Genomic DNA, 26,749 nt, shown 5'->3' with positions numbered 1-26,749 from the left:
CAAAAGCATGGCATCCAGGGTAATAATTTTAGGTTTGCTGCCCGTGCCACGAGCGAAGAAGCGCAAGAATAGCATGATCAGGCATAGTAATGTGTGGCTGACAGACTGGTGTGGGGGGTGGGGCTTTGGGTCCTAAATCATTGGGGACTAGTCCTGGGGATTGAAGACGTGTACAAAAGGAGGGGTTACACCTGAACCAAAACGGATCCGATATCGTAGTAGTCAGTTTTAATAGAGCTGTTTGGGAGGGTTCAAACCAATTTGGCAGGGGACTGGTAGCGGAGTGGTAGGGCTGAGGAAGGGGAAAAGAGAACTCAATCAAATATAGTATGCAACAGAGATGGTAAGAAGGGCAGGCAGGAGATATGGCATAATTATAGTCAGTGGGATGAGTTACAGAGCAACAGAGGCCTGGTGCAGTTAAACGAGAAAACAACAAATACTGAACATTCGGTGTTATATTTGAATTCGCGCTGCATAGAAATACAATGTACGATTTCGAAATTCAACTACTGGTAACCAAATATGACGTTGTGGCCATTTTTGAAACTTGGCTGAAGTATAGCTGTCTTTGGGATCTCAACGTTCAAAGATATACGGTGTATTGAAAAGATGGTGTAATATACAGAGGGGTTAGTGTGGCTCTGTGTATAAGAAATAATAATAACTCATTAGAAGGAATTACATAAAATCGGACGGTGTAGAGTCTAAATGGAGTGACTTAAGATAAAGCTAGGGTAAATGACCCTCATAGCAATTGTGTACAGGCCTACAAACAGCAGCCAGGATGTGGATTACAAGAAGGGCAATGCCATAAAAATCGCTAAGGAATTTAACATGAATAGGACTGAGAAAACCAAGTCAGTACTGGACCTGAAGAGAACGAATTGAGACAAGTCGAAGGGATCGTTTTTCAGAACTTCTTGTTTTTGAGCCCACTAGGGGATCGGCTGTGCTGTATTGGGTGCTGTGCAATGATCGGAAAGTGATTAGAGAGGCTAAGTTTTAAGGAACCCTCAGGGAGAAGTGTTCACAATATGAATCAGTTCAATTGATGTTTGAGAAGGAGAAAATAAATTCCATTGTGTCAGTATTTCAATGGAATAAAGAAAATTACAATGGCACGAGAGGGGAACTGACTAATGTTGGCAAGACATGGATCTTAGCGGGAAAGACAACAGAGCAGCAACGGCTGGAGGTTTTGCGAAAAAAAGAGATGTGCAGATCAGATATATGCAAAATAAGAATAAATTTCCGAATGGAAAAAGGACACTGCCGTGGCTGACAAGTGAAGTCAGGGCCAAAGTAAATGCAAAAGAGAGGGCATACAAGGAAGCAAAAGCTAGTGGGAAGATAGAGGATTGGAACGCTTTTAAACATGTGCAGAAGGAAACTAAGAAGGTCATTAGAACCGGCAAGAGGAATTATGAAAGGAAAGTTGCTACTAATGTCACAGAAGATAGTAAAAACTTTTTTTAAGTATGTAAACAGTAGAAGAGAGTTGATGGTAGATATAGGACAAATAGGAAATAACACTGGAGATATCGGAATGAGAGATGAAGAGAAGGTAGAGGAACTGAATGCGTATTTTACACCAGTCTTCACAATGGAAGACACCTTCAGTATTTCGGAGATTCAAGAGAGTCAGGGAAATGAAGTGTGAGCAGTGACAATTACAACTGAGAAGTTGGTCAAGAAGTTTAATGCTCTGAGGATGGATAAATCTCCTGGACTTGATGGAATACACCAACGGGTTCTGAAGGAGGAAGCTGGAGAGATAGTGAAGGAATAACAAATCATCTTTCAAGAATTGGCAGTTTCTGGCATTGTGCCGGAAGTGGGGATGATTGCAAATGTTCGTCCGCTATTTAAGAAGAGTGGGAGTCAGTAGAATGGAAACTATAGACATATTGACCTTACATCAGTGGTTGTGAAGTTGTTGGAATCGATAGTTAGCGATAAGATAAAGAAGTATCTGGAGGATCATGACAAGACAGGCCAAAGCCAGCATTGTTTCCTGCAAGTTGAACCCTGCCTGACTAACCTACTTCAGAATATCCAGGAAGTTACAAACAAGGTAGACAAAGGAGATGCATTACATGTGGTACTCCAGGTGAGTCGGTCGTGAAGAAAGCGAATGTAATGCTGACATTAATTTCTAGAGGTATAGAATATAAGAGCAGGGATGTGATGTTGAGGCTGTATAAGGCACTCGTGAGACTCGTGGGGTATTGTGTGCGGTTTTGGGTCCTTTATTTTAGAAAGATATACTGATATTGGAGAGGGTTCGGAGAAGTTTAAAGAAAATATTTCCTGAACGAAAGGGTTACCGTATGGGGAGCATCTGGGAGCTCTTGGTCCGTATTCCCCGAAGTACAGCAGATTGAGGGCATCTCGTAGAAACATTCTAAATGTTAAAAGGCCTGAACAGATTATATATATAGAAAAGTTATTTCCAATGGTAGGGGAGTCCCGGACGAGAGAACACGGCTTTAGGACTGAAGGACGTCCGTTTCGAACGGAGATGTAGCTAAATTACTTTTGTCAGAAACTGGTAAATCTATGGATTTTGTTCCCATGAGCGGCCGTGCAGTAAACATTTTTGTTTGCACTTGAGGCAGAGATAGATAAGTTATTGATTAGCCTGACCATCAAACGGTATGGTGAGAGACATTGGACAGGGATGACTGGAAGAGTTGGATCAGCCCGTGATTGAATTGTGGAGCAGACTCGATGGGCTCAATGCACTACCTCTGCTCCTAAATCTTATGGTCTTATGGAGCGAGCAGCCGGTAATTGCTATACTAACACTAGTTCTGCCTACCGTTCTGATTATCTGCCTGACCACCTCCGACCTGTAAACATGTAAACCTGGCAATGCACGACAGCTGTTCACTTGAAGTTTCAGCTTCAAAACAAGGATAACATTAACAATTTATTTTTAAAAGTAATTCCAATAATTAATAATAATGGCTACATCGTAAATTGGCAACCTTTAAGCATTCTTCACAAAATGTCGTATATCTGACTTAACATAGCACGCCTAAAGACATTATCTATACCTTCAGGTTTAATTCCGTCGTGTGCCCCTCACTTCGGAGCGATAACTAATGCTCTCCACGACATCTTTAATTGCCGATGCCGCTCGCTAATGGTGGTTTAACGTAACGCTGTGCAGCTGGAGATCGGTGATTCTCTCTAATGTTTGCACAATTCTATACAGACGATCTTCTGACAATGTTCCAAAAACGTTAATGCAATATCTGTCAGTTAGAATAAGTTTTAGGAGGGAGATAAGCGGGGATAAATGAGTTGATCAAAGGATGTAGAGGAAAAATCTTATATTCTGTCGTGGTAGCCTCCAATCTGACGTCATGAACATCAATTTCTGGAACCCATTAATGAGAACACCCCATCCCCTTTTATAGTCCCTCACTTCTCTCGATCTCACCTTATGTACTTTTCCGTCCATCGCCTCCCTCTTGTGCTGCTGCTCCTCCCCTTTTTAATTTTTTCCATGGCCTTCTGTCCTCCCCTATTAGATTCCCCCTTATGCAGCCTGGTTGCTCTTTCAGCAACCAACTTGTCACTCCACCATTCTACCAACGATACAAAAAGCAAAACTGCAAGTTAGTTGAGAACAACACATACAAAATGCTTCGTCAGTCCTGATGAAGGGTCTCGGCCCGAAACGTCGACAGTGCTTCTCCTTATAGATGCTGCCTGGCCTGCTGTGTTCCACCAGCATATTGTGTGTGTTGCTTAAATTTCCAGCATCTGCAGATTTCCTCGTGTTTGCTCTAACTAGTTGAGAACTTCTTTTAAGTTTTCAGTTCTCTACAGTGTCAAAGATCCTGGCGTTATCACCAAGCTAAAATGAACTAAACGGTCCACATCAGATTCTGTTCCATATCACCAGGCTGCGATGAACTGAACGGTCCATATCATCAGATATTGTTTCATATGAAATGTAAAGTTTTTAGACGCTCAGTCTGTTATCAGGGTTAAACAGTTTGATTCTCTGCTGGAACGTGTGAAGTCTTGTCCAATATTTTTAATGCGTAGCCATCTGTTGAAAAATAAACCTAATTAGACGTCAAAAGGTATTAGCTAGTGTCGTTGTTTAGATATATATATATATATATATATATATATATATATATATATATATATATAAGCAATATGTATTTCAAAAACTATTATATTGTTACATCGTCCGAAGAATAATGTTATTTTTATCATTGTTTAAAATAATTAACATCTTTCATTTTAACCGAAATCAATGTCGTGATTTTTTTTGCTTTGGGGAATGAATATATCTAGCAAAGATGAACTCACTTTATTTCCTTCTGCTGAGCGGATCTCTCATAATAATATTTCAGTTTTTCAACAGTAAATTGATTAGCCTGTTTCTCATCCTGACTGGAATTGCTCAGGTTCAGCTGCATAAGCGAAGGGTTTTTAGTCAGAACAAAGAAGACACTCTCCAGACAATTGTCTGTAAGATGGTTAGATTTCAGCCTGTATTAAAAGCAAACGTGAAGTCGAGAATTAAATAGTGAACACACACACACACACACAACTGTACTCATAACCCAAAAGCAGACGCATTCCCGCCTTGCGGAGATTCGTTATACTTATGTAAATGCAAGGGACATCAGAATTTCTTCAACTATGGGCTCTCATATAAATAAGGAGTGTTCAAATCTACTTTTAATCAAGTTCATTGTTGTCTCAATATGGACAAACACAGGAACAATTAGCACACTTGGGATGATCTCCTCAAGGCCGGGAGCACCTAACTAGGGAAAGAAAAATTCGGTATTTCCAGCTGAGAAAAAATAGATCCGCTGTGAAAGCGGAGAAGGAAGGCAATAACTACAGTCACTTCTTTTTAGTTTTATCTGCACATCGTCCATCCCTTAACACGATAGATTGAACATATTTTCTCAGATTACTTGCACTATTTTTCAGACTCTTGTGTCTACGCTGCAATTTACAACTCTGCGTCTACCTTAACCATCCCCTCTACTCCACTGGCGTCATCTGTCCTTTTCATTTACTACTTTTGTGTTTACGCTTGCCATCCAGTTTTCAACCGTCTCCCAACTTTGAACATCTTTCTCTTTTAATTAGAACGATCTGCGCTTTATAGGTACATACGTCCAGCTAAAACATTATCGCCATGTCATGACGCGCTCTCCATTATTCCCGGTCGGTCATCCGTCAACATACATAGTCTTCATTCCCGGTCTCTACCAATAACTTTTCCTGCATAGATGTCGCCTGGACATCTGATTTTCAGCAGCGTGATTGCGCAGAGTAGCTTCGGCAATCGCTAGTGTGCTGATGTATCAGTTAGACACTTTTATAAGAGTTGATACGCTAAAACAGAAAAATAATTGAATGGCAGCCCTTCGTCTTGACGCTTGACATCATAAACAATTACTCACGCCAGTGTTTTTACTTTACTCTGTTTGAGAACGTCGAAGAGGCGCTTCACTCCAGAATCCTGTAGCTTATTCTGGTTCAATCTGAGCATTCAATATAATACGAATAATTAATTGATCAGGGTACAGAAAACTCAGAACCATATTCCAATTTCTGCTTATTTCCCGCGTGACGTAGTAAAGATAATTCAAAATCAATCATACAAATATTGCTGTTAAGTCAACGTTCCCTTTGAATTTAATTGGTGAAATTGAAATTCACTTCACTGTCCATGACGAACAGGGTAAAAACGTCTGAATTGTTGGCACAGATATATGTGAAAGACTGCAATCCATTGTTGTTATCATATGACTGATTCTCAACAACGATGGCATCGGCATTAGACCACCATTTAGTGGTCGACTTCCCATTTCAAAAAGAGAAGAACTTTTTCTGTCAAGAACGAAATCACACTACAAATCCACTCCGATAAGACAATGCAAGACTCATTAGAATAAAACATGACAGTGTGTTGGACCATGATTTTTTAAAGGGAAAAATACTTCAATAGGTATCTAAAACTTTCGAGACCTTATCAAGTTACACCATCCGCTGAACCTAAGTTAATCAGAAAAATATGTTTGTGTATTTCTTATTTCGGACCAGTGTGATTATTACAATCCACAGCATGGTCACTTCATGCTGATATGTGTACTTTTTTTATCTTTGCAGATTTTGATACATTACCTGAGAATTACACATCTGGGCAGCAGATTTTCCAGTTTCCAAATTACCTCTGGTTGTGTAAAGCATGAACTGAGGTCCAGCTCCTGAATCACTTCAGGGGAGATTAAAGTTCTGGATAAAACAATGCAGTCGGTAGATTTGAGACGAAGGTGATTTAATTTAATGGTTGTAATGGGATTCAGCACTTCCTTCATTATTTCATTGTCTCCAAATTCAAGTAAGCTGTACAGTATACACAGAAACATTTTTTGATTATGCTTCATGTCCATGTTCTTCAAGCGTCTGCTGACACTTTTTCTGAGCCATTCGGAGACACAGGAAGTAACTTCATTTGGGAATGCATGCAGTTCCCTCTCTAGACGATCACTTGACTTCCGAGAACACAGGCCGACAAGAAAAATTGAAAATATACTGAACCTCCCTGTAATGTCTGCAGATATTTCATCGAGTATTCTTTTCAGTCGAGATATTGTAGCATTTACGACATTGGTAAGTGCAGCAAGGAAGTCTCGGAAAACAGAGTGCCTGAATTCGTAAATAACACCACCCCTCTGTTTGTCTGGATCCTGGTACATAAACGCAGAGATAAACACGGGAGGACAAGAATCCAGATCCCTGAATGCGTTGCCTTCAAACGAAAGTGTGTTTTGTCTAATTCCCTTGTCTGCCAGTTCACCAACAACACTTAAACATTTCTGGTTTGTGTTACCGTCGTTACCACATTTTGCGAGAAGTTGTGCAACGTAGTCAGAGAGCACCTGGGTATGGATTCCGATGGGGATTGTTGTCTGTTCTTCTCCTTGTGCCTGGAATGACTCCAGTGACGAGGCGAGGTTGAAACAAAACAGAGGGTCACTACACATATTCCACAATATCTCATTTTGCTCAATGAATTCCAAAATTTCATTTGCATTCTGTCCATTGCCTAGATAACGGCGAAAATATGTTTTTGCTTTCCCAGAAGTGAATCCCTTAACTTCGAAAATTGAATCTGCTGTTACATGATGCAAAGCTTCCAGTTTCCAATCTCGAGTTGTGATCAGCACTGAGCAACCTCTCAGAAGTTCACCCTGTAGGAGACAGCGTACGACATCGCTTACAAAATACTCAGACTCTGTTTCGGTACATCTGGATCGTGGATCGCTCTTTTTACCAGTGTCAGAGAGGGTGAATAGTCGATACAATCGCTCCAGATCATCAAATATAAACAATAACCTTTTGGGTTCATTCCACAGATGATCCAGATAATCTTCGAAGTAAGGATATGAGTCAAGGATCATCTTACTTAATGTTACTGGAGATTTTATTGCATTTAATTTCCGAATTTTGAAAGGAAGGACAAAACTGAATTCCTGAAACTTCTCTTCCCTGGCCCAGTCATTGATTATCTTTTCTATTAGGGTGGTTTTCCCCGTCCCTGCAGCTCCATAGACGACGCTGATGGTGGTTTCATCAGAATCAATGTTGTTTAGTGCGAATACTTCATGGTACTCAACTTCGCGAATATGCGTATGACTTTCTCCTGTTAAGCATGCATGTTCATGTTGTTTCATTGTAATCGTCGGCTCAATGTAAATGTCCGAAAGTGACCGTGGCTTGGGCAGGTTCACTTCTCTGTTCTGTCTTTCGAGATTGTATCTGTGTTGAAGTTTCACATCTGGAACAAAGAATAAACATAAACAGTGGTTCTATACCTTGTCCATGGTATAAATAAAGGGTGATTACAAACTGACAACAATAATAATAATAATCATCCCTCATTTTGGATATGAGCATCACTATCAAGTAAAAGCGTTTAAAGGCTTCTTCATACCTTATCTATCCAACTTAAATCCAAACTTAAAATTGATTAACGGGTGGCACGAAACCTTTGAATTCAACAACGTAATCTTGTTTTACGTCAAGAGGTTGTATAGTCAAAGATTTCAAAGTTTTCAACTGCAAATTTATAGTCACAGAAATGTATGCATTATACATATTGAAATTCATTTTTTTCTTCCCAAACATCCAGGAAAACAGAGGTGTGCCCGAAATAATGAATGGTATTTAAATATTAGAACCCCGAAGCCTTCTAGCTACCCCCTCCCATGCAAAAGCAGCATCAACACAACGATTCCCCCCGCCCCCACCACCAAAAAAAAAAGCATCGGAACCCCCCACCGTGCACTGAAGCGTGCAGCAAAGCATCAATAAAGACACAGTTTTACAGTACCCCAAGGATTACTTGTTCATTGTATAACTCGTCATACCACAGGCTTTCTCTATCTTCTTTTCTTTTCCTTATCTCAATCCATTCGTTGTTTCGTCATCCATTGACTATTTCTTTTTCTATTTTGTCAATAGGATGTTAGCTTGTTATTACTGGATATTTTCTGTAAACTGTAACCTGTTTTGAGTTCTAATCTTATCCCTGTTTATTACGTTTCCATGGCGTACAGTAGAATTCCGTTACCCGTTGGTTCGCAGATGCAATCTTTATGCTATTAGCATTTCTCCATCTTACTTATAATATTGAGGGAACAAGTTTCTCTTCATTAACAGATATTTTGTTCCTGTTTCTCCCTGTTCAGTGCAATTTGAAGCAAAAATGTTTTGCTGACAGAACCTCACATTCTCCATCGGTTTACCGCTGTATATGGAGAAAATAAAAGAGAGCGGGCAGCCGGTGCAGAAAGTACAATAATTGCATTTTGTTCCTTGGCACACAGGCATAATCTTCAAGCTTTTTCTGCAGTACAGCCAAACTTGGGGCATTTTTTTCGCTGTTACTGAGAAGCTTTCCGGCCATAAGAATTACATCTCACAAGTCTTTGCCGGTTCACTGCTTTTCCTACTTTCAATTCCTGTTCCTCCTGTTACAGGTCACAAAATACTGGAATGACTAAACACACACACAGCACGCATTTAGTATATACACAACGATAGACATGCACAATCGTTAGCAGTATATGAAGTGCAGTATATGCAGTAAAGACGCACATACACACACACCCACACACACACACACACACACACACACACACACACATTTTTTACACATCGCATATACACAGACTCATACACAGTTAATAGCGTTTCCTCAAGGCACGGACCTATACGGTATATACATGTCGATATACATTCATGCAACGCACACAAACGTACTCTGGTTCCTCTGCCCGGAAGCAAAACTTCGAAGCCATCACGGAACATAATACATGTATTGTTTGATTAGAAAAAAAAACAATCCATTTAATATAATGGTCAAGACATTGTCAATCAGTAAGAATGTGTGTGAAATTTTTTAATTTAGCTTGCTATCTAGGAAGAACAAGTACGTTTTAAGTACATGAGGAAGTGTTTGATATTAGCTGGCTACTCTGCCCAACAAAGCTTGCCAAATATGTATCACATAACACGTTAAAATAGCTGTGGCTTTCCGATTCAAAGTCTCTGAGGCACTGCTCTCAACTACACAATTAGGTAGATTTTTCCATGTGTCCACTAACCGCTGTGCAGAGAAACGCTTCCTGATGTTAGTTTGAAATGCCTCTGAAGCAACCTTCACTTGTAGCCCTATATCCCGTTGATTGATTAATTTTGAGTTAACAGCTGACATCCAATTTCCTTATACCCTGAATGAATTTGAACACGTCGATCATGCCTCTTGTTATTCCACGTATACTTAGGACAAAATGATTTAATTATTTCACTGCTCAAACCCTGCAGACCTGGAATGAGTTTGTCGCCCTCTTTGAAATATCCGTGGCTTCAGAAGCCTCTAAAAATATGAAGATCAAAATTGTGCACAGTACACAAGGCATGGCCTCACAAGCGTATTAAGGAGGATATCTGTGCACTTGAAATCTTCCGAGTACATTACTGTTATACTCCGGTCCGGATTCCGCATTCCGGGTCTTGATCCGGTCTGTGGACACCGGACTCCAGGTCATGTAGCCGACCCTGCTTTCGCCCTTGAGCCCAATTAGTCACACCTGTGGACCATCGTGGCTTGTTGGGGGACAAGTAGGCGCATCAGATGCCCATCGGCTGGTGGTGTATATAGGGGGCACAGGGACTGAGTGGAGTTTGGGGGTCATCCTGTCTTTCCTGCTTTCTATGGTCACCCTGCTTATTCTATTCCTCCGCTTGCCTTGGCTTGGAGTTCCGCTCGTTAAAGACGAGTTCTTTGAGTAAGTCTGGCAGTCACCCTGGACCTAGTTCCCTTCCTATCGTTTGCCTCCGTCGGGCAGGCCTGGCCGGACTGCCGCAGCCTGGCGGTGGTCTCGGCCCCTTTCCATCTCTCGTTGCGGATGGGTTGTGCCCCGCAACCTATCCAGGCGTCTCGTGACCTGCACAGGCGCCCGTGTTCCTGCCTGGGTGGTACGGTCCCTGCCCAGGAGTTATCTGGCACGCCCAGTGAAATCCTAGACCCTGCCTGAACTCCAAGATCCTGCTTTGCCTGGACTCCGAGATCCTGCGTTGCCTGAACTCCGAGATCCTGCCTTGCCTGTACTCCGGGATCCTCCTTGCCTTAACTCTGGGATCCACCTTGCATGAACTCTAAGACTCTCCCGGAACCCCAGAATCACCTTGAAAGTCTCGTCCCTCACGCACACCACGGTCACCAAGTCTTGTTTATCGTTTAGTTGTTCCCATCCTGCCCCGAGTACTTCAGGGCCTGTGTCCTGCACTTGGGTCCAGCCTCCTGTCCCCTTTTGACAATTACATTGCGGAAAATTTTATTACCCTTCCGATCACGTCTGTGCGTTGTGTAAATGGTGATAGTGATGAGTCTACCTGAACGCCCAAATCCTTCCCACATTTCTTCCCTCACTACCATCCTAGGCCCCAGACAGTGCATTCAGGTGAGGCACCACTTCACCTGCGTGTCAGCCTGGGTGATATACTGTATCCGGTGCTCCAAATGTGGCCATTTATACATCGGTGAGGCCCACCGCGGTCTGGAAGACCGTTTCGCCAAAAATTGGATTTCATTCCTCCAGCAGTCGCAGGATCTCCCTGTGACCACACACTTCAATTCCGCAGACCACTCCCACTCCGATATGGACTCCCCAAACGTCAAGATGAGATCAAACGCAAGTTGATGGAGCAATATCTTATCTCCCGCCCAGGTGTCCTCACACCTACCGGCTTTTACATTCAATTCAATCACTCCGTTGTTAACCCCTGCCCCCACCCCCTCCCACCTTACCCCATCCCTATCTATAATTTTAGTCCGGTTCTATTTCTCTCTCTTTTTACCCCCTCACTATAAACTCCCCACAGCACTTCCTTTCTTTCTCTTTTTTTTCCAGTAAATCTCCAACTCCCCCCAGCTAATTTCCCTTCAGCCTATTCCTTCCAGGCTCACTAAAGCATCCCTACCTCACTCCCCCATCCATCACATTTTATTTTACAGCTGATGAAAGGTATCGGCCCGAAGCGTCATCGCTAACTCTTTCCATAGATGCTCTCTGGCCTCCTGATTTCTGCCAGCATTTTCAGCATTTAACATTCTAGTAAATCTTCTCTGTACCCTCTCTATTTTGTTGATATCTTTCCTATAATTCTGTGATCAGAACTTTACCCAATAATCCAAGTTCGGCCATACCAATGCCTTCTACAATTTTAACATTACATCCAGCTTCTTTACTCAATGCTCTGATTTATAAAGGCCAGCATACAAAAAGCTTTCTTCAACATTCTATCCACATGTGATTCCAACTTAAGGGGACTATGCATCATTATTCCTAGAATACTCTGCTCTACTGCATTCCTCAATGACCTACCATTTAACATGTATTTCCTATTTTGATTAGTCCTACAAAAATGTAGCCCCTCATGCTTATCAGCATTAAACCACATTGCCATCGTTGAACCCACTCTTCTAACTGTGCTAAATCGCCCTGCAAGGTTTGAAAACCTACAACATTATCCACAACGCCACCGATATTAGTATCATCTGTATGATCCAATTTACAACCCCAACAACCAGATCAATAATGTATATCACAAACAACATTGGATCCAGTACAGATCCCCTAGTCTCCGGTCTCCAAGCTGACAAACAGTTATCCACCACCACTCTCTGGCAGCTCACATCTAGCCACTGTTGAATCCATTTTCTGCCTCAATTTTCATATGCTAGCGATTGAACCATCCTATCTAAACTTCCGTTGGAACCTTGTCAAAGGCCTCACGGAAGTCCATATACACAACATCCACTGCATTACCCTCGTCAGATTTCCTCGTAACCTTTTCAAAATATTCAATAATAATTGTCAAACATGAACTTCCACGAACAAATCCATGCCGACTATGACTGATCAGATCTTGACTATACAGATAATTATAGACACCAGCTCTCAGAAATCTTTCCTTTAATTTAGCACAACTGACGTCAAACTGACAGATCTATTAATGCCAGGTTTACTCTTAGATCCTTTTTTAAACAATGGAACCACATGAGCAATGAGCCAATCGAAAAACTATTTTAATTAATTCTTTATATTCAGCGTTGTAATCCATCTGCTGTGTGATTTTGTGTCATTCCCAGCGCAATCAGACGTGAACAATGAAGCTTTAATTAATAAAGACTAGCAGACATTGATCGTCAGCTGTATTGTCACGCGCTCCTTCAACCCGTATTTAACTATTTCTGCACCTCACATACATGAGCGCCTCTTACAGCAACTTGCTTCCATACGTAACCTTCGGTTAGAAAGCAGGTAATGCCTCTGGTTATAGAGCGGCAATTGTCCCGACAATTCGACGAAGGTCGGAAAAACTTCCTAACCCTTAAAGCTGATCGTCAAGCACTGTGCTTGTGACATGCCGTGCAACCGTACCAACTGGTCTCTGACTGCAGTAAAACAGTTGAAAAACAGGGAGTAAACAGGGATGTTTTTAAAGAAGCTTTATACACACAGTGATCTCATTTGGGTTACTTCTCCATTACTCTTACTTCCGGTTTTAGTGTCTAAACTGAATAACTTCCTAAGGTACTGTCTGGGGCAGATTCGCTTAATGGGTAATGCTGGTACGTGCCATCGTTTAACCGACGGACATAAATGTCTGTTGACAACACATGCCCCTTGTAATGTACCAATAATTTTCATATTTTCTTAGGACGACCACTTTAAAATGTCGGGAGAATGAGTATGGCTCTTGGGCAATCTTTGTGCTGCTAATCGGAGAGAGAAGGTGAGGGGGCGACGAGAGAGAGAGACAAACATAATTCATCATTTTGGTTTCTTCACTGATTATTTACCTTTGCTACAAGGACACTCTTCTTTGCTCGTTAACATTCTTGCTGAGACAGCAAGGAGTGGACCAGTTTGATGGACATGTACATGGACAGTTGAGGGATGGCTGTTAGCCATGCAGGGGAGCAAAAAAAGGCAGGTGTGCTGAGACACAGACAGATACGCCACGGGACACTGACGGAGAATTTAGAAAATGGGAACTACCTCACAGCAACCGAGACTATTCCACCTCCCACCCTGTCTACTGCAAAAATGCGATCCCCTTCTCTCAGATACTCCGCCTCCGCCGCCTCTGCTCTCAGGATGAAGGCTTTCGGTCGTGGACAGAGGACATGTCTTCCTTTGTAAAAAAGAAAGTGGCTTCGCCTCGTCAACTGTCAACTCTACCCTCCATCGCATCTACCGTATTTCATCCACCTCTGAACTCACCCCATCCCCCCGCCAGTCCACCAGGAATAGAGTCCCCCTTGTCCGCACATCACCATACCAGCCAACACATACAACATATAATTTTCGGAAACTTACGCCACAACCTACGGAGTTCCACCACCAGACGAATCTTCCACTCCCCCTCACTCTCGACATTCCGCAGGGATCGCTCCCTACGAGATACCATTGTCCTTACATCCCCCCGTCCCTCACCACCGATCCCTCTCCTGGCACTTATCCCTAGAAACGGAAGAAGTGCTACACCTGCTCCCACATTTCTTCCCTCACTACCATCCTAGGCCCAGACAGTCCGTGCAGGTGAGGCACCACTTCACCTGCGAGACAACTGGGGTGATATACCGTATCCGGTGCTCCAAAAGTGGCGATTTATACATCGGGGAGGCCCTCCGACGTCTGGAAGACCGTTTCTCCGAATATCGTATCTCAGACCTCCAGCAGTCGCGGGATCTCCCTGTGACCGCACACTTCAATTCTGCAGACCACTCCTACTCCGATATATCTCTCCATGGCCTGCCCAAACGTCAAGATGAGACAACACACAGGGTGATAGAGCAATAACTGATCTCCCGCCTCGGTAGCCTCAACCTAGCCGGCATGAACATTCATCTGACAGACAACCGGTGATAACCCAGCCCCCCCACCCCTTACGCATCCCTATCTATAATTTTAGTCTGGTTATATTTCTCTATCCTTTTTTACCACCCTCTATAAAGACCCCCAGCCCTACATTTCTTTTTCTTTGTTTTCCTATTATTCTCCACCAGCCAACTAACACATTTCCCCTCAGCCTAACCATTCCCAGCTCTCTAATTCATCCCTCCCCCCACTTCTTACCACACAATCCCCCACCCCCGTTCATGCCACGTTACTTCGCACCTGATGAATTGTATCGGCCGGAAACATCGTTTCGCTCGTCAGATTTCCTCGTACCCTCTTCAAAATGTTCAATAAGAATTGTCAAACATGAACTTCCACGATGAAATCCATGCTGACTATGTCTGATCAGATCTTGACATTACAGATAATTATATATACCAGCTCTAGGAAATCTTTCCTTAAATTTACCCCCACTGACGTCAAACTGACAGACCTATAAATGCTAGGTTTACTCTTAGAACCCTTTGTAAAGGATGGAACCAGATGAGCAATACGCCAATCGAAAACCTAATTTCTTTAATTGTTTTTATTCAGCGTTGTAATCTAATAGCACTGTTATACCCAGCGCAATCAGACGTGGACAATGAATCTTTCAATTAATTAATTCTAGCAGACATTGATCGCAGTAAAATATACCGTAAACAGGTCTTACCATCTACTCCTGCTATCTTTTCGGGATCTTGTGACGTTGATTCCTCCGAAGTTTCTGGTGGATCCTCAGTCCCTGTACTTGTTCTGACAGCTTCATATTCGCTCTCAGGCCGTTGGCTCGTTGCTGAGAGAGATTCATCTATATTTTTATCCGTGCCCTCATATTGCTCTGCATGCGTACCGGATTCACTGCGGCTCAATTGGTCTTGCCCCTCATCTTTCTGAGTACCTGTGGTTTAAATTTTTGGAGGGAAATATTTTGTGATCATTTTCCTGAAGTAATAAAGTACTTCGCATGGAGTCTCGTTTGCCAGTTGGAAGAGAAATTCTAAATTAATGATAATCAACCTGCAACATAAGTTTGTCCTTAATGTTGCATTACGCATGATCTTAATATATTGACTTCGACACATTCCAGATTCTGTATTCATGCACGCCTTGAGCACTCTCTGGAAGCAGCTGTTTTAGAGGGTTGTGTTACAAAATCGGGCCACGCTTGGAACTTCAGATATGCCAGCCTACTGCGGCCGCTGCAGAGTTCCTGATGGAGACACATTGGACTCAACGTCAGCTGTAGTGTCACGCGCTACTTCAACCTGTGTTTAACTATTTCTGCACCTCTCAAACATGAGCGCCTCTTACTGCAACTTGCTTCCATACGTAACATTTGGTTACAAAGCAGGTAATGCCTCTGGTTATAGAGCGTCTTTTGTTGCGACAATTCGACGAAAGTCGGAAAAACTTCCTAACCCTTAACGCTGATTGTCAAGTACTGTGCTGGTGACCTGTCGTGCAATCGTACCAACTGATCTCAGACTGCATTAAAACAGCTGAAAAACAGGGAGTAAATAGGGACGTTTTTAAATAAGCTTTATTCACTCAGTTATCCCATAGGCGTTACTTCTGCATTACTCTTACTTCCGGTTTTTCGTGTCTAAACTGATAACTTCCTGAGGTATTCTTTGGGTCAGATTCGCTTAATGGGTAATGCTGTTGCGTGCCATCGTTAAACCTAAGGAAATAAATGTCTGTTGTCTACACATGCCCCTTGGTAAGTACCAATAGGTTTCATAACTTCTGTGGACAACCACTTTAAAATGTCGGGAGAATGAGTATGGCTCTTGGGCAATATTTGTGCTGCTAATCGGAGAGTGAAGATGAGGGGGGCGGCGCACAGCCGACGACAGAGAGAGACACACACATAATTCATCATTTTGGTTTCGTCACTGATTATTTAACTTTGCTACAAGGACACTCTTCCTTGCTCGTTAACATTCTTGCTGAGACAACAAGGAGTGGTCCAGATTGATGGACAGGAATACGGACAGTTGATGGATTGCTGGTACCCATGCAGGTGAGAAAAACGGCAGTTCTGCTGAGACACAGCCAGATACGTCACGGGACACTGACGGAGAATTGAGAAAATGGGAACTGCCTCACAGCTCGCGAGCTCCAGATGTGGATATTTATATATCGGGGAGGCCCGCCGACATCTGGAAGACCGTTTCGCCGGACATCAGATCTCAGTCCTCCAGCAGTAGCGGAATCTCCCTGTCACCACACACTTTAATTCCGCAGACCACTCCTACTCCAATATGTCTGTCCATGGCCTCCAAAAAACCTCAAGATGAGACAACACGCAGGATGATAGAGCAATACCTGATCTCACGCCTCGGTAGCGTCACCCCTGCCGGCATGAACATTCATCTCACAGACCTCCGGTTATAAACCTGCACCCCGTTACGCATCACTATCTATAATTTTAGTCAGGTTACTCTATAAATACCCCCAGCCCTGCATTTATTTCTCTTTTTTCATATTATTCTCCACCCTCCACCTAGCACATTTCCCCTCAGCCTAACCCTTCTCAAGTCTCTAATACATCCTTCCCCTCAATTCGTACCCCAAAACCCCAACCCCGTCCATCCCATGTTACTTCACACCAGAGGAATTGTAGCGGCTGGAAACGGCGTCGCTGCCTTCTCCCATAGATGCTCTCTGTACTGCTGCGATCTGCCCGCAATTTCTGCTTTTAGCATTCTAGTAAATATTCTCTGTACCCTCTCTATTTTGTTGATATCTGTTCTGAAATTCTGTGAACAGAAATTGACACAATACCCCAAATTCGGCCTTACCAATGGCTTGTACAATTTTAACATTACATCCCAGATGCTATTCTCAATTATCTGATTTATAAAGACCAGCATAACAAAAGCATTCTTCACAATCCTATCCACATGTGATTCTAACTTCAGGGAACTATGCACCATTATTCCTAAATTACTCTCTTCTCCTGCAGTCTTCCATGCCCTACCATTTACCATTTATGTCCTATTTTGATTAGTTCTATCAATATGTATCACATCACGCTTATCAGCATTAATCTCAATCTGCCATCGTTCAACCCACACTTCAAACTGTCCTAAATCCCCCTGCAAGCTGTGAAAACCTACATCACTATCCACAACGCCACCTACCTTAGTATCATCTGTAAACTTACGGATCCAATTTACCACCCCATCAACCAGATCATTAATGTATATGACAAACAACATGGGATCCAGTACAGATCCGCAAGGCAGACCACTAGACTCCGGCCTCCAACCTGACAAACAGTTCTCAGCCACCACTCTCTGGCATCTCACATCTAGCCACTGTTGAATCCATTTTCTGCCTCAATTTTCATATGCTAGCGATTGAACCATCCTAACTAACGGTCCGTTGGAACCTTGTCAAAGGCCTACCGAAGTCCATACAGACAACATCCACTGCATTTCCCTCGTCAGATTTCCTCGTACCCTTTTCAAAATGTTCAATTAGAATTCTCAAACATGAGCTTCCACGATGAAATCCATGCTGACTATGCCTGATCAGATCTTGACATTACCGATAATTATATATACCAGCTCTAAGAAATCTTTCCTTAAATTTACCCCTACTGACGTCAAACTGACAGACCTATAAATGCGAGGTTTACTCTTCGAACCCTTTGTAAAGGATGGAACCAGATGAGCGATACGCCAATCGAAAACCTAATTTCTTTAATTGTTTTTATTCAGCGTTGTAATCTAATAGCACTGTTATACCCAGCGCAATCAGAGGTGGACAATGAAGCTTTCAATTAGTTAATTCTAGCAGACATTGACCGCAGTAAAATATAAATTAAACAGGTCTCACCATCCTCTCCTGCTATCTTTTCGTGATCTTGTGACGTTGATTCCTCTGAAGTTTCTGGTGGATCCTCAGTCCCTGTACTTGTTCTGAGAGCTTCATATTCGCTCTCAGGCCGTTGGCTCGCTGCTGAGAGAGATTCATCTATATTTTTATCCGTGCCCTCATTTAGCTCTGCATGCGTACCGGATTTACTGCGGCTCAATTGGTCTTGCCCTTCATCTTTCTGAGTACCTGTGGTTTAAATTTTTGGAGGGAAACATTCTGTGATCATTTTCTTGAAGTAATAAAGTACTTCGCATGGAGTCTCGTTTGCCAGTTGGAAGAGAAATTCTAAATTAATGATAATCAACCTGCAACATAAGTTTGTCCTTAATGTTGCATTACGCATGATCTTAATATATTGACTTCGACACATTCCAGATTCTGTATTCATGCACTCCTTGAGCACTCTCTGGAAGCAGCTGTTTTAGAGGGTTGTGTTACAAAATCGGGCCACGCATGGAACTTCAGGTATGCCAGTCTACTGCGGCCGCTGCAGAGCTCCTGATGTAGACACATTGGTCTCAACGTCAGCTGTAGTGTCACGCGCTACTTCAACCTGTGTTTAACTATTTCTGCACCTCTCACACATGAGAGCCTCTTACAGCAACTTGCTTCCATACGTAACATTTGGTTACAAGGCAGGTAATGCCTCTGGTTATAGAGCGTCATTTGTTGCGTCAATTCGACGAAAGTCGGAAAAACCGCCTAACCCTTAACGCTGATCGTCAAGCACTGTGCGGGTGACCTGTCGTGCAATCGTACCAACTGGTCTCAGACTGCAGAAACAGCTGAAAAACAGGGAGTAAATAGGGACGTTTTTAAATAAGCTTTATTCACTCAGTTATCCCATATGCGTTACTTCTGCATTACTCTTACTTCCGGTTTTTCGTGTCTAAACTGATTACTTCCTGAGGTATTCTTTGGGTCAGATTCGCTTAATGGGTAATGCTGTTGCGTGCCATCGTTTAACCTAAGGAAATAAATGTCTGTTGTCTACACATGCCCCTTGGTAAGTACCAATAGGTTTCATAATTTCTGTGGACAACCACTTTAAAATGTCGGGAGAATGAATCTGGCACTTGGGCAATCTTAGTGCTGCTAATTGGAGAGAGAAGACGAGGGGGGCGGCGCACAGCCGACGACAGAGAGAGACAAACACATAATTCATCATTTTGGTTTCTTCACTGATTATTTAACTTTGCTACAAGGACACTCTTCTTTGCTCGTTAACATTCTTGCTGAGACAACAAAGAGTGGTCCAGATTGATGGACAGGAATACGGACAGTTGATGGATGGCTGGTACCCATGCAGGGGAAGAAAAAAAGCAGGTCTGCTGAGACACAGCCAGATACGTCACGGGACACTGACGGAGAATTGAGAAAATGGTAACTGCCTCACAGCTCGCGAGCTCCAGATGTGGATATTTATATATCGGGGAGGCCCGCCGACATTTGGAGGACAGTTTGGCCGGACATCAGATCTCAGTCCTCCAGCAGTAGCGGAATCTCCCTGTCACCACACACTTTAATTCCGCAGACAACTCCTACTCCGATATGTCTGTCCATGGCCTCCAAAAAACCTCAAGATGAGACAACACGCAGGATGATAGAGCAATACCTTATCTCCCGCCTCGGTAGCGTCACCCCTGCCGGCTTGAACATTCATCTCACAGACCTCCGGTTATAAACCTGCACCCCGTTACGCATCTCTATCTATAATGTTAGTCAGGTAACTCTATAAATACCCCCAGCCCTACATTTATTTCTCTTTATTTCATATTATTCCCCACCCTCCACCTAGCACATTTCCCCTCAGACTAACCCTTCTCAGCTCTCTAATACATCTTTCCCCTCACTTCGTACCCCCAAACCCCAGCCCCGTCCATCCCATATTACTTCACACCAGAGGAATTGTATCGGCTGGGAACGGCGTTGTTACCTTCTCCCATAAATGCTCTCTGTACCGCTGCGTTCTGCCAGCAATTCCTGCTTTTAGCATTCTAGTAAATATTCTCTGTACCCTCTCTATTTTGTTGATATCTGTCCTATAATTCTGTGAACAGAAATCGACACAATACACCAAATTCGGCCTTACCAATGGCTTGTACAATTTTAACATTACATCCCAGAACCTATACTCAATGATCCGATTTATAAAGATCAGCATAACAAAAGCATTCTTCACCATCCTATCCACATGTGATTCTAACTTCATGGAACTATGCAACATTATTCCTAAATTACTCTGTTCTCCTGCAGTCTTCCATGCCCTACCATTTACCATGTATGTCCAATTTTGATTAGTTCTATCAATATGTATCACCTCACGCTTATCAGCATTAAACTCAGTCTGCCATCGTTCAACCCACTCTTCAAACTGTCCTAAATCCCCCTGCAAGCTGTGAAAACCTACATCACTATCCACAACGCCACCTACCTTAGTATCATCTGTAAACTTACTGATCCAATTTACCACACCATCAACCAGATCATTAATGTATATGACAAACAACATTGGATCCAGTACAGATCCCCGAGGCACACCGCTAGTCTCCGGCCTCCAACCTGAAAAACAGTTATCTGCCACCACTCTCTGGCATCTCACATCTATCCACAGTTGAATCCATTTTCTGCCTCAATTTTCATATGCTAGCGTTTGAACCATCCTAACTAACCTCCGTTGTAACCTTGTCAAAGGCCCTACGGAAGTCCATACAGACAACATGCACTGCATTTCCCTCGTCAGATTTCCTCGTACCCTTTTCAAAATGTTCAATTAGAATTCTCAAACATGAGCTTCCACGATGAAATCCATGCTGACTATGCCTGATCAGATCTTGACATTACAGATAATTATATATACCAGCTCTAAGAAATCTTTCCTTAAATTTACCCCCACTGACGTCAAACTGACAGACCTATAAATGCTAGGTTTACTCTTAGAACCCTTTGTAAAGAATGGAACCAGATGAGCAATACGCCAATCGAAAACCTAATTTCTTTAATTGTTTTTATTCAGCGTTGAAATCTAGCTGCAGTGTGATTTTGTGTTAGACCCAGCGCAATCAGACGTGGACAATGAAGCTTTCAATTAGTTAATTCTAGCAGACATTGATCGCAGTAAAATATAACGTAAACAGGTCTCACCATCTTCTTCTGCTATCTTTTCGGGAACTTGTGACGTTGATTGCTCCGAAGTTTCTGGTGGATCCTCAGTCCCTGTACTTGTTCTGACAGCTTCATATTCGCTCCCAGGCCGTTGGCTCGTTGCTGAGAGAGATTCATCTTTATTTTTATCCGTGCCCTCATTTTGCTCTGCATGCGTACCGGATTTACTGCGGCTCAATTGGTCTTGCCCCTCACCTTTCTGCGTACCTGTGATTTAAATTTTTGGAGGGAAACATTTTTTGATCATTTTTTGAAGTAATAAAGTACTTCGCATGGAGTCTCTTTTGCCAGCTGGAAGAGAAATTCTAAATTAATGATAATCAAACTGGAACATAAGTTTGTCCTTAATGTCCAATTACGCATGATCTTAATATATTGACTTCGACACATTCCAGATTCTGTATTCATGCACGCCTTGAGCACTCTCTGGAAGCAGCTGTTTTAGAGGGTTGTGGTACAAAATCGGGCCACGCATGGAACTTCAGGTATGCCAGCCTACTGCGGCCGCTGCAGAGCTCCTGATGTAGACACATTGGTCTCAACGTCATCTGTAGTGTCACGCGCTACGTCAACCTGTGTTTAACTATTTCTGCACCTCTCACACATGAGCGCCACTTACAGCAACCTGCTTCCATACGTAACATTTGGTTACAAAGCAGGTAATGCCTCTGGTTATAGAGCGTCATTTGTTGCGACAATTCGACGATAGTCGGAAAAACCTCCTAACCCTTAACGCTGATCGTCAAGCACTGTGCGGCTGACCTGTCGTGCAATCGTACCAACTGGTCTCAAACTGCAGTAAAACAGCTGAAATACAGGGAGGAAATAGGGACGTTTTGAAATAAGCTTTATTCACTCAGTTATCCCATATGCGTTACTTCAGCATTACTCTTATTTCCGGTTTTTCGTGTCTAAACTAATAACTTCCTGAGGTATTCTTTGGGTCAGATTCGCTTAATGGATAATGCTGTTGCGTGCCATCGTTTAACCTAAGGAAATAAATGTCTGTTGTCTACACATGCCCCTTGGTAAGTTCCAATAGGTTTCATAATTTCTGTGGACAACCACTTTAAAATGTCGGGAGAATGAGTATGGCAGTTGGACAATCTTTGTGCTGCTAATCGGAGAGACAAGATGAGGGGGGCGGCGCACAGCCGACGACAGAGAGAGACAAACATATAATTCATCATTTTGGTTTCTTCACTGATTATTTAACTTTGCTACAAGGACACTCTTCTTTGCTCGTTAACATTCTTGCTGGGACAACAAGGAGTGGTCCAGATTGATGGACAGGAATACGGACAGTTGATGGATGTCTGGTACCCATGCTGGGGAAGACAAAAAGCAGGTCTGCTGAGACACAGCCAGATACGTCACGGGACACTGACGGAGAATTGAGAAAATGGGAACTGCCTCACAGCTCGCGAGCTCCAGATGTGGATATTTATATATCGGGGAGGCCCGACCACATCTGGAGGACAGTTTCGCATGGACATCAGATCTCAGTCCTCCTGCAGTAGCGGAATCTCCCTGTCACCACACACTTTAATTCCGCAGACCACTCCTACTCCGATATGTCTGTCCATGGCCTCCAAAAAACCTCAAGATGAGACAACACGCAGGATGATAGAGCAATACCTTATTTCCCGCCTCGGTAGCGTCACCCCTGCCGTCATGAACATTCATCTCACGGACCTCCGGTTATAAACCTGCACCCCGTTACGCATCACTATCTATAATGTTAGTCAGGTTACTCTATAAATACCCCCAGCCCTACATTTATTTCTCTTTTTTCATATTATTCTCCACCCTCCACCTAGCACATTTCCCCTCAGCCTAACCCTTCTCAGCTCTCTAATACATCCTTCCCCTCACTTCGTACCCCCAAACCCCAGCCCCGTCCATCCCATGTTACTTCACACCAGAGGAATTGTATCGGCTGGAAACGGCTTTGTTACCTTCTCCCATAAATGCTCTCTGTACTTCTGCGTTCTGCCAGCAATTTCTGCTTTTAGCATTCTAGTAAATATTCTCTGTACACTCTCTATTTTGTTGATATCTGTCCTATAATTCTGTGAACAGAAATCGACACAATACCCCAAATTCGGCCTTACCAATGGCTTGTACAATTTTAACATTACATCTCAGATCCTATACTTAATGATCCGATTTATAAAGACCAGCATAACAAAAGCATTCTTCACCATCCTATCCACATGTGATTCTAACTTCATGGAACTATGCAACATTATTCCTAAATTACTCTGTTCTCCTGCAGTCTTCCATGCCCTACCATTTACCATGTATGTCCAATTTTGATTAGTTCTATCAATATGTATCACCTCACGCTTATCAGCATTAAACTCAGTCTGCCATCGTTCAACCCACTCTTCAAAACTCTCCTAAATCCCCCTGCAAGCTGTGAAAACCTACGTCACTATCCACAACGCCACCTACCTTAGTATCATCTGTAAACTTACTGATCCAATTTACCACACCTTCAAGCAGATCATTAATGTATATGACAAACAACATTTGATCCAGTACAGATCCCCGAGGCACACCGCTAGTCTCCGGCCTCCAACCTGAAAAACAGTTATCTGCCACCACTCTCTGGCATCTCACATCTATCCACAGTTGAATCCATTTTCTGCCTCAATTTTCATATGCTAGCGTTTGAACCATCCTAACTAACCTCCGTTGTAACCTTGTCAAAGGCCCTACGGAAGTCCATACAGACAACATGCACTGCATTTCCCTCGTCAGATTTCCTCGTACCCTTTTCAAAATGTTCAATTAGAATTCTCAAACATGAGCTTCCACGATGAAATCCATGCTGACTATGCCTGATCAGATCTTGACATTACAGATAATTATATATACCAGCTCTAAGAAATCTTTCCTTAAATTTACCCCCACTGACGTCAAACTGACAGACCTATAAATGCTAGGTTTACTCTTAGAACCCTTTGTAAAGAATGGAACCAGATGAGCAATACGCCAATCGAAAACCTAATTTCTTTAATTGTTTTTATTCAGCGTTGAAATCTAGCTGCAGTGTGATTTTGTGTTAGACCCAGCGCAATCAGACGTGGACAATGAAGCTTTCAATTAGTTAATTCTAGCAGACATTGATCGCAGTAAAATATAACGTAAACAGGTCTCACCATCTTCTTCTGCTATCTTTTCGGGAACTTGTGACGTTGATTGCTCCGAAGTTTCTGGTGGATCCTCAGTCCCTGTACTTGTTCTGACAGCTTCATATTCGCTCCCAGGCCGTTGGCTCGTTGCTGAGAGAGATTCATCTTTATTTTTATCCGTGCCCTCATTTTGCTCTGCATGCGTACCGGATTTACTGCGGCTCAATTGGTCTTGCCCCTCACCTTTCTGCGTACCTGTGATTTAAATTTTTGGAGGGAAACATTTTTTGATCATTTTTTGAAGTAATAAAGTACTTCGCATGGAGTCTCTTTTGCCAGCTGGAAGAGAAATTCTAAATTAATGATAATCAAACTGGAACATAAGTTTGTCCTTAATGTCCAATTACGCATGATCTTAATATATTGACTTCGACACATTCCAGATTCTGTATTCATGCACGCCTTGAGCACTCTCTGGAAGCAGCTGTTTTAGAGGGTTGTGGTACAAAATCGGGCCACGCATGGAACTTCAGGTATGCCAGCCTACTGCGGCCGCTGCAGAGCTCCTGATGTAGACACATTGGTCTCAACGTCATCTGTAGTGTCACGCGCTACGTCAACCTGTGTTTAACTATTTCTGCACCTCTCACACATGAGCGCCACTTACAGCAACCTGCTTCCATACGTAACATTTGGTTACAAAGCAGGTAATGCCTCTGGTTATAGAGCGTCATTTGTTGCGACAATTCGACGATAGTCGGAAAAACCTCCTAACCCTTAACGCTGATCGTCAAGCACTGTGCGGCTGACCTGTCGTGCAATCGTACCAACTGGTCTCAAACTGCAGTAAAACAGCTGAAATACAGGGAGGAAATAGGGACGTTTTGAAATAAGCTTTATTCACTCAGTTATCCCATATGCGTTACTTCAGCATTACTCTTATTTCCGGTTTTTCGTGTCTAAACTAATAACTTCCTGAGGTATTCTTTGGGTCAGATTCGCTTAATGGATAATGCTGTTGCGTGCCATCGTTTAACCTAAGGAAATAAATGTCTGTTGTCTACACATGCCCCTTGGTAAGTTCCAATAGGTTTCATAATTTCTGTGGACAACCACTTTAAAATGTCGGGAGAATGAGTATGGCACTTGGACAATCTTTGTGCTGCTAATCGGAGAGAGAAGATGAGGGGGGCGGCGCACAGCCGACGACAGAGAGAGACAAACATATAATTCATCATTTTGGTTTCTTCACTGATTATTTAACTTTGCTACAAGGACACTCTTCTTTGCTCGTTAACATTCTTGCTGGGACAACAAGGAGTGGTCCAGATTGATGGACAGGAATACGGACAGTTGATGGATGTCTGGTACCCATGCTGGGGAAGACAAAAAGCAGGTCTGCTGAGACACAGCCAGATACGTCACGGGACACTGACGGAGAATTGAGAAAATGGGAACTGCCTCACAGCTCGCGAGCTCCAGATGTGGATATTTATATATCGGGGAGGCCCGACCACATCTGGAGGACAGTTTCGCATGGACATCAGATCTCAGTCCTCCTGCAGTAGCGGAATCTCCCTGTCACCACACACTTTAATTCCGCAGACCACTCCTACTCCGATATGTCTGTCCATGGCCTCCAAAAAACCTCAAGATGAGACAACACGCAGGATGATAGAGCAATACCTTATGTCCCGCCTCGGTAGCGTCACCCCTGCCGTCATGAACATTCATCTCACGGACCTCCGGTTATAAACCTGCACCCCGTTACGCATCACTATCTATAATGTTAGTCAGGTTACTCTATAAATACCCCCAGCCCTACATTTATTTCTCTTTTTTCATATTATTCTCCACCCTCCACCTAGCACATTTCCCCTCAGCCTAACCCTTCTCAGCTCTCTAATACATCCTTCCCCTCACTTCGTACCCCCAAACCCCAGCCCCGTCCATCCCATGTTACTTCACACCAGAGGAATTGTATCGGCTGGAAACGGCGTTGTTACCTTCTCCCATAAATGCTCTCTGTACTTCTGCGTTCTG

The 26,749-nt window shown here is 43.0% G+C and overlaps 1 protein-coding gene across 1 annotated transcript; it reads right to left on the bottom strand.

The window, feature by feature from the left end:
- Window positions 1-2,597: 2,597 nt before the first annotated feature.
- On the bottom strand, window positions 2,598-18,587 carry LOC132389260 (NACHT, LRR and PYD domains-containing protein 1 homolog; the record flags this gene model as incomplete). Its single annotated transcript, XM_059961753.1, has 6 exons — window positions 2,598-4,069; window positions 4,339-4,521; window positions 5,454-5,534; window positions 6,178-7,834; window positions 15,184-15,411; window positions 18,360-18,587. Coding segments are annotated over 6 exons (2,459 nt in total), but the record flags the coding sequence as incomplete, so codon positions are not given.
- Between the last annotated feature and the right edge of the window lie 8,162 nt (window positions 18,588-26,749).

This window comes from Hypanus sabinus, unplaced genomic scaffold (genome assembly GCF_030144855.1).
Source record: "Hypanus sabinus isolate sHypSab1 unplaced genomic scaffold, sHypSab1.hap1 scaffold_52, whole genome shotgun sequence".
NCBI lineage: Eukaryota > Metazoa > Chordata > Chondrichthyes > Myliobatiformes > Dasyatidae > Hypanus > Hypanus sabinus.
This window is presented reverse-complemented; position numbering and strand designations above follow the sequence as displayed.